This window comes from Leuresthes tenuis, unplaced genomic scaffold (assembly GCF_036924035.1).
Source record: "Leuresthes tenuis unplaced genomic scaffold, fLeuTen1.0.hap1 SCAF_14, whole genome shotgun sequence".
NCBI classification, from domain to species: domain Eukaryota; kingdom Metazoa; phylum Chordata; class Actinopteri; order Atheriniformes; family Atherinopsidae; genus Leuresthes; species Leuresthes tenuis.
The window spans coordinates 7,136,594-7,147,252 of NW_027325368.1; the positions used below are offsets into that span (position 1 = coordinate 7,136,594).

The following is a 10,659-nucleotide window of genomic DNA, read 5'->3' on the forward strand; positions in this document are numbered from 1 at the left end:
CGCCTCCATTAGTGCAGATGTTGTCGTGCGGGTGTGGTGAAGTTTAAAAACTCCTGGGAAGCTCCTGTCCGTGAACAAGCCGTCGTTTTTATATTAATCCGTAAAAGTTGGATGTAAATCGTCTCTAAGGTGTCTTCAAAACTCCGGTAGGTAAAAAAGCTCAGTCTGACATCAACGACAGTTCATTAAGTCGAGTTTAGACGTTTATATTGTTAAATTAACCGTCAGTTTACGTTAAATAAACGCGTGAATTTGCTTTTTTTTTGACGGTCCGAGAGCTAGCTAAAAGGGTTTTTTTTTAGCATGGAAGCCCAACGGTTACACAGAGGAGAAGTCAGTTTAAACTGTAATAGTGATCGTAACTGTTGTTATTTCCAGTACCAACACTTTGTATTGGGTCTGCATTTAAATCTTGTACTGTACGATGAACTTTAAACAGTACACTTACTTATGAAATTTCTACTTTAAATCCTAAATATTGTATGCTTTGTTGCTTCTAAAACTAAAAGATTTTAAATCTTAACGTAGTTTAACTCCAGACAAAACAAGGATAATGTTATTTAGTAATGAAAGATGAGCTTGGTAATATTGTGACACCTCAGTTGATAAAAATACACACCTGTTGTGAGCACCTGTTGTCTGTTTTTAAGTAACATGTAGAAAACATGTAGGTTTTTGTGGTTTATTTAATGACACGTCTCATGGTTAATGTTGTTTTATTGGAGCTTTTTGTTATATTTTCCAACTTTTTATACATGCATGTCGTATAGAGAGTTTTGTTTCCAGACATTTCTCTTCCTACTTGGTTGAATTTTACTTACAAAGCGTTTCTTTAGCCACACATGTTCAGTTGAGCATAAACTGGAGGAAATGTGATTTAAATACTTTTAATGCGTTGTTGTTGGTGCAAACCTTTCGTTTTGGTATTTCAGAAAATGTGCAACCATCTGTAGGGTTTGATTAACCCCCAAAAAGATGATCCAGAGAGCACCGGGTCTGTGATAGAAACTAGAGGTCGGAGCAGATAAAATGACCACTTGTTGCAGCTAAGATCTCTGGAGGAGCTTCTCTTACCATACAACTTGTCCTTTTACCACATCAGTCACTTCTTTTGTCAGCTAAAAACAGAAAAACTGAGGATAAAGTGAGCACATTGACTGGATAATCAAGCACTTACTGATCCAATTAGGCTCCTTTTCATCGCACTTCTTCCTCCATCTTCCAGCCTTTGACACGTAAAATCAGTTTCAGCACGACAAAACAAAGATGCCTCAATTCCTAAAATGTGCTTAGAGCAGCGAGGATTGAGGGTGTTTGCTGAAAGGGCTTCTAATGAAGTTATTTCAGGCTGTGAGTTTAATTAAAGTGTTAATAAATAAGTTAAGAGCACACAGAGACCATACAATTCGCATTTTATTAAAATCCTTTTACCTCATCTTCTCTGCATCTATCCATCCTCGTCCCCTAAAATTCGTGGAGAGGAACAGAGGATGTTCAAATGGGGAAATAGTCATTTAAATGCGATAAAGGACATGTCCACCCCTTTATGACCACAGTGTGACCATCCTCTTTTGTCTCCTTTTAAGCAAGAAACAAGCTTTTTGTTTCAAAAAGGACCCAAATCTCTTGAGTAGTGTTTCAGCACCTTGTTGAATTCTGTGCAAAGGGTGACCAACACAAAGTGGAAATGCAGATAAATGATTAAAATACCATTTTTATTATGATATAATTCTTTTAAATGTTGTCTTTGCTTTTTTCCTGTCTCACTATGTCCAGATGTAGGATTTCACACCTTCCCTGACTTAAAATAAAGCACCGATTATCATCCTCCTTTTTGAGACAATTAAAAAAAAGGCAAGATATGAGCAGTTCATCTAAAGTTATTCCAAACCAGCTTAAAATCCAAATCACTGCAGGATTTTTCTATGCTACACTTTTAAATTTCCTTCTATTTTTGACCTTTACTCATGATAACTTTGCCTGTAAAGCAACAAGATTTACATGAGATTTGAACGATAGTAATCCTGAGAGCTTTGTTGCAAATCACCTGCTGCATCGGGTTGTTTATTAGCTCTTTGTTCAGGCTGATTTAGGGCATCGATACTCACCAAAATGTCAACGCATTCAGCCATCCCAAATCACACAAGAAATACAAGTTTTTGACCAGAAATGTTTACCTTCAATGATGGACAGCCAGTAAAATGTCAGGCTCCATTTTTATATCGGTGTGTATTAACAAACTATTCTTGTTTTACACTGGTTGCTCCCTGCGTTGGTTTACTTTGCTTTATGATTAATTTGTTCGTAAATCAAAAGGATATTCATTTGCAAATAGTTAAATAAGTGACTGATTTGGGTTTTGTTGCCGTTTTATTCCACTTTTGTTCTTTTAAAAGCTTTTCAAAACATGAAATTTACACATTATCTGCTCATTTTCTGTCATTTTTTCTTTTGTGTTTCTTAAAAATGTGATTAGTCAACTAACGGGTCCATCAACAATGGAAACAGTTATGTGTTTTATAAATTTAACAGTAACTGATCACTACCTTTTCAGAAATACATGCTAAATATGACAAGATTACACCGTGCAAGATTATCAACGGTTGTTTTTATCATGGTCACAGCGTCGGGGGTCTGTTTGTGTCCCACCGACATGGAAATGAGCCGTTGTTGATGGTATCGGTTACATCTGTGACACATGAAAATGTTTGGTATTCAAATGGTGTGTCAGCTAAATGCTCCTCTGGAAACGTGCGTTATTTCAGCTGCAGCCTCCTCAGTAAAGCAGTAGAGAACTGCATTTATAAAGGCTTGTGATGTCTGGTGGTAGGAAAACCACACGTGTGACAAAACTGACTAAAGTTCAGTTGTTTTAAGCTAAGACAACACACAATTTACACTGAGATGTGTCTAAAATGTGTCTAAAAGTTGACAAAACAACAAGAAAGGCATTTTTTTATTCTGAAATTCTTCACTTTGAGGGATTTGTTGACGTACATCATCCAGTTCATAAAGGAAGCTGATAACATCTGGAATATGTTACAACAATTTGCAGTTGGTGGTAAAACTGCTGGGAAATGCTCCTCGAAAATGTTACAGGCTCTAAAAACTTATCACAAAACGTCATCCTTCTGCACCAGTTGATCATAATTGAAAATAGGCAAAGGTTATGTTGAAAAATGGATAAAAGAACTGATTAAAAACAGACTTCTATGTATGGTTTCTCCATTAGACCTGGACAGTCCAGTCATTGCCGTTGTTATCATCAGGCCTGTGCTTATTTTCCTGTTTTGATGCGTCTATTTTTACCTTTGAACTTCCGATGCTTCAATCACAAACCAACAAACTTGGTGTTAATGTGTGTCGCTCCTGCAGGCAGGATGGAGGCCTGTATGGTGAAGCCAGAGGTCAAAAAGAAGCCGAAGCAGGTGAGAATATCAACAACTAACACACAAACAGACATTAAACAAGAAACCAGATGGTAAACAACCCTCAACATGTCATCCACGCAGTTTGGAAGATGGTATTTGAAGCTCTGTGAAAAAGTTTAAACCTCCAAGATGAAGTGAGAATGTTTCTTTATAAAATCAGTAAAATGGCAACAGCTGGTGCACAGTTGAGGAGTTGCATCATCTGCAGCAGGACAGATGTTTATGGATGTGTTTCTGTGCTATCAAATAAATGACAATCAGACACGGGTCCTCCTCTGTCCTGTCATTGCACGTGTTTCCCAGTTTAACTTCATTATCAGTGCTGAATGAATATCAAAGTCAACTTGTTAAAAGAGGGTTTGCCTCGGCTAACAGATTTATGACTCAGTAACACAACCAGTCTCCCAGCTCAGATCGGCAACAAAAAAACCTGACACAGTAAACAAAGCTCAGCGAAGTGCTGATGCACCTCGGTGTGAGGTGGCTGAGCTCAACAGACTGGTTCTGTCTGCTAGTGGAAAGCTGATATCCATCACTGTCTGATGTATTCCGCATACCCAGTATGTCTAACCTGCTTCCTGTTTCCAACCACTTCTTCTTCTGTGTGCGTTTTCTTTTACACCTTAAATATATGCAAATATTACCTTAGCAGAAATTATTTAAATATTACATTTTAAGGTTAATGTAAAAGTAAACTTGCTTTTATTTCGAGCGTGTGCCTGAAAAAACTCAAACTTAGTTTAAAACTTTCCAAGCTACTCCTCTCACAGACTCTTTTGTTCTTCTCTCTGTTTTCAGCCCAAACCTCCTCCAAAGCCTTCAGAGGTAGTGTAATAAACCCAAACCTTTCGTTAACTAGTAACAAATTGACTTATGTGTTTGCTTGCTTAAGTGTTTGTCCTGACTTCAGGTTGTCACAGAAGGCTGAAACTTTGTTTACAGATAAAAAGGAATGACCCAGAGAGACCTGAGAGGCCCGCTCCTGTGGTTCCTCGTCGACCTACAGATGCTGTAAGTCCAACATAACAATCTCTGCTTGTTTTGTTTGCGTGCTGCTGATGGTTTGTGCACGACAGTTCTGCCTCTGACATAATTTAATTCTCTGAATGTTTTTGCTCTTGTTTGTGTGTCATGTTTGTTAGAATTTAAGTTCCTCTGAGCAGATGTCGTGGACAAAGCATGAGTCCTAAACATGAGTTCTAGTTTTACCCACTGTGATCCTCAGTATTGATGTATTTTGGCGACATTGTCGACATGAACGCCTCTGCAAGTCTCTACATATGTTGGATACTGTTTATCACACAGCTCTGAGGTTAATAACAGGCTGTAAACCCCTCGCTCACCACTGCATTTCGTACTCTATGGTCAACTGATCATCATTATCCATCCATTGACTTTTCCATTGGTCTAATTTAACTTAAAAAACTATCCTTATTCTGTTGCCAACATATTTACCCTTCTCCAAGTCTCGTGAAGAGAGCAGCCAATGCCGTCGCTCCCAGTCCTTTGTTACCTTGATGTGTTCAGTACTAATGGAGCTCGATAATAAGGCATTTTCTTACTCTGACCCTTTGATTTGGAACTGGCTACAAGAAGATCTGAAGCTGTCTAGTTTGAGCCAATAAAGGATTTTAAACGTTGACTTTTTTTTTCCTATTTTTGATCATTTCTTGTACTTCCACTTAATCCTTGTACTCAAACACTGTAGGTATAAAGGTTAGATTAAAAAAAAAAAAAAGAAGTAGATGCAGCCTCAACGTCTGAATAACTCAAAAGCTCCCGCTAAAAATCACTTGAATAAACCATTTAAGATCCACCATTATTCACTAACCTATATGTACCTGCCAAAAGAGAACACTGATTGGTCTGTACGTTGCTAAGGCCACTAATGGATGACATGACTGCGATCATTAAGCGAAAGAATCCCGTTAACTTGCAGTGTTTTTAATGACCAACAGGGGGCGACACCACTGATCGCAAGAAGTCAAATTATATGGAAATTTCCATAATTTTTAGTTAGTTTCTTACTCCAGAAAGTCCTCTTCAATGCAGCACGATGCTTATTTTGTAAATTATCGTCCCATTTAACATAAAATAGACTTTTGGGGACAATGCTAACAAGTCACGTTGTAAAACTTGACATTTCATAACATGAATTTACAACTGTGTGATGACCGTGTCTACAAGGTAAACCAGTTATTCTCTCATTTAGATTAAAATATCTGCTCAGATCAGTGGTTTTTTGTTGGATTCATCAACACGTGCTCAGCGGCATTTACACTGAAACAAAACAGAATTTTCATCCAATGAATTGATTTGTGCCTTCTTTGCAGGAACTGAGTAAGATCCAGTACAGAATGAAAAGATCAGCCACCTCCAACGATGAGGTATTTCCTTCATGATGTTTTTAAACTCTTATTGATGTTTTATTAGCTTTTTAAGCCTGGATGTGTACGTTAAAAATGTTAAAATTCTTATTGTAATTCTACTCATTTTAACCAGTATCTTGGTGGAAACTTTACTGTATCCAGACAACAATAAAATCTGTGCATGACCAACTATTTTTTCTGACATCATCAGACCAATGGAAACCTGAAGCAACAAGAAACTAAAGAGAAACCGTCTGAAACTCCTGTTATTCCACCCAGACGTGTGGAAAGGGTACAATTAAATATTCATTTAAGGAAATATTATCAGACTAATGTTTGTTTTTATTTATAAGACTGATATGACTCAGCAGCTTCTGAGGGCTTCTCAGAGTTTCACATTTCCTCCCTGTTCCATTTATCTTTTGTTATTTGTCGTAATTGTTTGTGCAGGAACTAAACGCCACGACCAGACACAGCCAGCACAGAAAGGCTGATCACACAAAGGTGCACACACAAAAAATAAAGCCCATGTACACCTTGCCTTTTATAATCTGTTGATTAATCTGTTGATAATCTGTTCCTCTTCCCCCTCAGAGCCCCAGAGAAGCTGACCAACCAGAAGCTGCTGTAGATGTAGCAGACTTTAAACAGGTATTACACCTGCAACTGTAAACACAAAAAGCTCTGAGCTGATTTATAAACTGCACATCTGATGTGTTCCTCTGTCTTTACATCTGCTTTGTTGTGAAATAATCAGTCGGCCCTGACTGGAATGTTCCGGCGAAACCCAAAAGAGAAGATGCCAACATTTACAGTAAGCAGTGCACCTAAATCTCAGATATATGCTTGTTTATGTAACAGTAAATTTGTGCTTACACTAACCTGGCCGTGACATGAAAACAGCATGCAGCATTTCCAAAAAACACAAAAATCAACTGGTTTTAAACGCAGAAATCAGCCTCCCTGAACGGCCGTCTTGCAAACCGCATTAGAGATTTCCCCCTGTAGAGACAACTGACCTGATCGTCATTGTTTAAGAAGCAGAACAGGTTTCTGATTGCGAACAGGTGTGTGAGTGTCTGTACATGCATGCAACTTAACTGTGCATTCACACATGCAGTTAAGGTGTGTAAAATCTGCTGTTTATGACTCAGTAGACATTACTTACTCATATTTCAGCTTGTGTGTCAGTGAGCAGTATACTGTACATATACAATGTTTTTGAACCTGTTTGTCTGATATTTGTTCCTTTCAGAGCTACGTGATCCCCACCTCTGAAGAGGAAAAAACTGATGATGTCACAGTCAAACAAGCTCCTAGCAACAAACCGGTATGTGTGTTCACGTGTGTTTTCCACTGTTAGTGTTGCCATTTGGTGTGTGACATGTGACTGTGGTTGGCAGGGCGTTCTGAAAGGAGTAATGAAAGGGTTGCAGTTCAAATCATCACCAAAGGTATGAAGCAGCATCTGGTGTTGGTGTTTCTGCTGAAAATAGTGACGCTTTCATGGGGATGGTGGTGGTTACTGCTCATGCCCAGACTTCCTGAGTTTAGAATAAGAAGAATCAGATCTGCTGGTCATCAATTCTTTGACAGGAAATTCCAGATTTGTGTCAGATTTGTGAATCTGATTTGGTATTTTGGGCCTGAACCACTGAGGATGGTGAGTTATCCAGCTGTCTTTGGTCTTAACTCAGGTTTTGTGGTATAACAAAGCTTCGTCATGTATTATATAGTTTATATAATAGTAACTGAATAAACCGCAATGCTCTGCTCCAGAGCAGAGAAAGTTGAGTACAGACGATCATAAATCAAAACCTGTTCACAGATCAGCCACTGCTGACTCAGGTTGTGTGATGATAGCTGGAAATAAAACTGTTTTTAGAAAAATATTCCACACATCGTAGCACATTTCCCATAATTATGAAATAATAATTTCACTCAGGTAAACTTTATCAGGAATCAGCTACCTTTTTCTCCTCATTGATTTGGCCACTGAAACAAAAGCTCAATGTTTTGAGCTTTGTCTCAGCATGAGACAAAATAACTGGAAGAAAAGTTATACAAATTATTATTTTAACCGAGTCTTCATCTATTTATATTATTTGGCTTAATTCAATATTTATAGATAATTTCTAGAGTCCATGTAGGTCCTTGTTTTGTTCCAGCAGTGGCATTTTACTGTTACATAACATAATTCATACACCATATTGTTTTCTAATGTACACCCTCGTAGCTGGAGGTAAACTCAGGATAAATGGAGGCAGCTGATTTTTAAAAAAAAAAAAAAAAAAAAAAAAAAAAAAAAAAAGCTTTGTTATAATCGGAGAAACCAGACTGAGTCTTTCAGGCCTCTTATTATACATTACAAAAATACAAGTCTGATTTACTAATCAGAACGGTAGGGGCCATGAAACTGAGCCCTGGGGGACACCACACTGAAGATGAGCAGAGGAGGAAACATAGTCTCCCAAACCAACACAAAACGTTCACTCCGTTAGATAAGACCTGATTTCATGTGTGGTCCGTGAAGTGTATGCAAGTTAACGGGATCGTTTTAGTCGTTATGGGTTGTTGAGTGTTTCTTAAGGGCTCGACATTCAGCTGTCGTCGTCCAGTATTTATTTTATTTATTTTTAAAGACGCAAACTATGCGAAATCAAGAAGATGTAGTTTTCTTTGATAGAAATCTGCAAATTGTTAATCTGAACTGTATTTTTAACATGACTTTTTGGGCTTCTTCCACCTTAATTTGTAACATTTTAATCAATTTAAGGCTTGTATGTATGTAAAACATGGTGGAAGAATGGTTGATCACTTGAATTAAAGATGACTGCACTGTTTCATAAGCATATTAATTCATCTTCATGTAGATTCTGGATCTGAATGCAGGATTTTCTTTGGGAATTTTCCTCACTTTTTAGTTTGTTTGTTTGTTAAGCTAACCAAAGTATGAATTATAGAGGCACAAAGTTTCCTGACTAGTTCAAATAAGGGAGGTTTTTCCAGGATTTTGGGTTGAACGGTAGTTTCTCGTCTTCTCTTGTTGTGTCGGTGGAATCACAGCATCGGTCGTTTTCGGTGACTTTTTTCAGGCCAGCAGAGAGCCGAGTCCAGATCCCAATGCAGAAGAAACCGGTGCAGAGAAGGAACAACCAGCTGAGAAGAACAAGCAAGAGAAGAATGCAGAACCAAAACAGGTTCAACTCAACAATGTGTTGTGGCTTTTATGAAATACAGAGTTCTGCTTCTTCTTTTCCACACAAAAGAAATCATTATATTATGATTCACATGTAACTTTCAGCAAATGTGGAATAGGTTCATTCTTTTAAAAATGTAAACTGTAATAACATCTGAGTGAAAACCTTTCTAATTGTGGGAAGAAGCTGCATCATGACATCATTTTCAGAGATATTTAGCACGTATTTGTGAAAACACGGCAGCTTGTTTTACGGATGAGTTTCGCAACGGTAAAGTTTTAATCTTCCATGCTCTGCATTTTCAGGACAGAGGAGGTCTGCTTGCTGGAATGTTCAGGAAATCACCCAAAGAGATGTCAACTTCTCCAGCCCTGACAGTAAAACTGACTCTGCTTCTTCTTCTGTTGTGATTCTGCTTTTTCTCTTTGTTCATTTTTCTCCCCCTCGAAGTGTCTGCGACCCAAAAATGAAAAAAAAAAACACCTGCATGACATCTTCCCAAACACTGGTTGTTAGGAGCCCAAAAACTTACAATGTAGCATTTTGCTTTAACTCTAATTCAATCATTTTTACTGAAATTAGTCTATTTAGATATTGGTAGCATTTATAATCGTATAAACTTATTTATTTAGCCATTTATACATTTTGTTTTAATTTATTTCGGATTGTGACAGTTTCACAGAGCAGGAGGGAAACGGCTGTAAAGGCAGAATGCAAATGTGACGTCACAAATATGTTAATTAGCAAATTACCTCATCTAGTGGCTTCCATTGGGAATATTTGGTAACAATGCTCACTGAGATCAATAAATGCTAATAGTTGAAATGCTTATGACCTACCCTGATCGTTGTTGCTATTTGCTTTTATGTTTCCATTTTTTGGTTGTTGTTTTTAATTCCATCATTTGTTTTGATTTTGTTTTCCATTTTGATCTTTCTTATTTTTTCCTAAGGTCAGTAAAGCAGACGGTGATCCTGAAGATGCAGAAGAAGAGGAGAAAACATCTGACCAAAACAATGTAAAGTGTTACTTTAGTGGCTTTAACAAACAAGAAATGTTAAAATTCTCCGAGCACTTTACAGAACATTAACTGCAGAATGCTGCAAGTTGAATAAAATCTGAAAGGAGATGAGCAATTTTTGTTCTTTTTAAGAAAAGCTGCCATGACAGAAAGCCGTTGGTGCTTTTTTATCTTATTTGTAACAAGCTCCTCTTTCAGAGCTATGTAACAAACATCTGAAAAGATCCACAAATTCTGTATGCCTCTGTTAATGGGAAAAGATACTTTCATAAATTAATATTATTCAATGTGTTTTATTGATTAAAATCCTATTTCTTTTCAGGAAAGAGGGAGCTTCTTTTCCGGCATCCTTAAAAAGTCCAACAAGCCTGCAGATGAGACATCTGCACAGGTGTGATGGCTAAAAATCACCATTTAGTTTTCAATAAGCACCTCAAAAAGTACTCCACATTTTGAATTTCTCTGTTTCTGTTTGATCACTTTGTTGTTTCAGGAGAACCTGAGTGCGTGCAGTGAGCTGTCCGCCAGCAGCGACAGTCTGTCTGAGCACAAGGTGAGCAGCTTTATGTGTCTGTAGCTGCTCTGATCAATATTAACTCTCATTACAGTGTACAAACAAGTCTGCAGAAGATTCGCCT

The 10,659-nt window shown here is 37.6% G+C and overlaps 1 protein-coding gene across 1 annotated transcript; it reads left to right on the plus strand.

Moving 5' to 3' along the window:
- Nucleotides 1-43: 43 nt before the first annotated feature.
- On the plus strand, nucleotides 44-10,598 carry LOC140269154 (uncharacterized). Its single transcript, XM_072364179.1, has 16 exons — nucleotides 44-146; nucleotides 3,376-3,428; nucleotides 4,230-4,256; nucleotides 4,374-4,442; nucleotides 5,765-5,818; nucleotides 6,012-6,092; nucleotides 6,251-6,304; nucleotides 6,395-6,451; nucleotides 6,558-6,614; nucleotides 7,056-7,130; nucleotides 7,204-7,254; nucleotides 8,896-9,000; nucleotides 9,306-9,377; nucleotides 9,953-10,018; nucleotides 10,344-10,412; nucleotides 10,515-10,598. The coding sequence occupies exons 2-16, from the start codon at nucleotides 3,381-3,383 to the stop codon at nucleotides 10,596-10,598; spliced, it is 969 nt and encodes a 322-aa protein (XP_072220280.1). The 5' UTR covers nucleotides 44-146; nucleotides 3,376-3,380.
- Nucleotides 10,599-10,659: the final 61 nt, after the last annotated feature.

Coding starts and splice junctions, on each gene's coding strand:
- LOC140269154 (XM_072364179.1), top strand. CDS start 3,381: ATGGAGGCCTGTATGGTGAAGCCAGAGGTCAAAAAGAAGCCGAAGCAG. Junction 4,257..4,373: donor CTCCTCCAAAGCCTTCAGAG/GTAGTGTAATAA, acceptor CTTTGTTTACAG/ATAAAAAGGAATGACCCAGA. Junction 6,452..6,557: donor ATGTAGCAGACTTTAAACAG/GTATTACACCTG, acceptor TGAAATAATCAG/TCGGCCCTGACTGGAATGTT.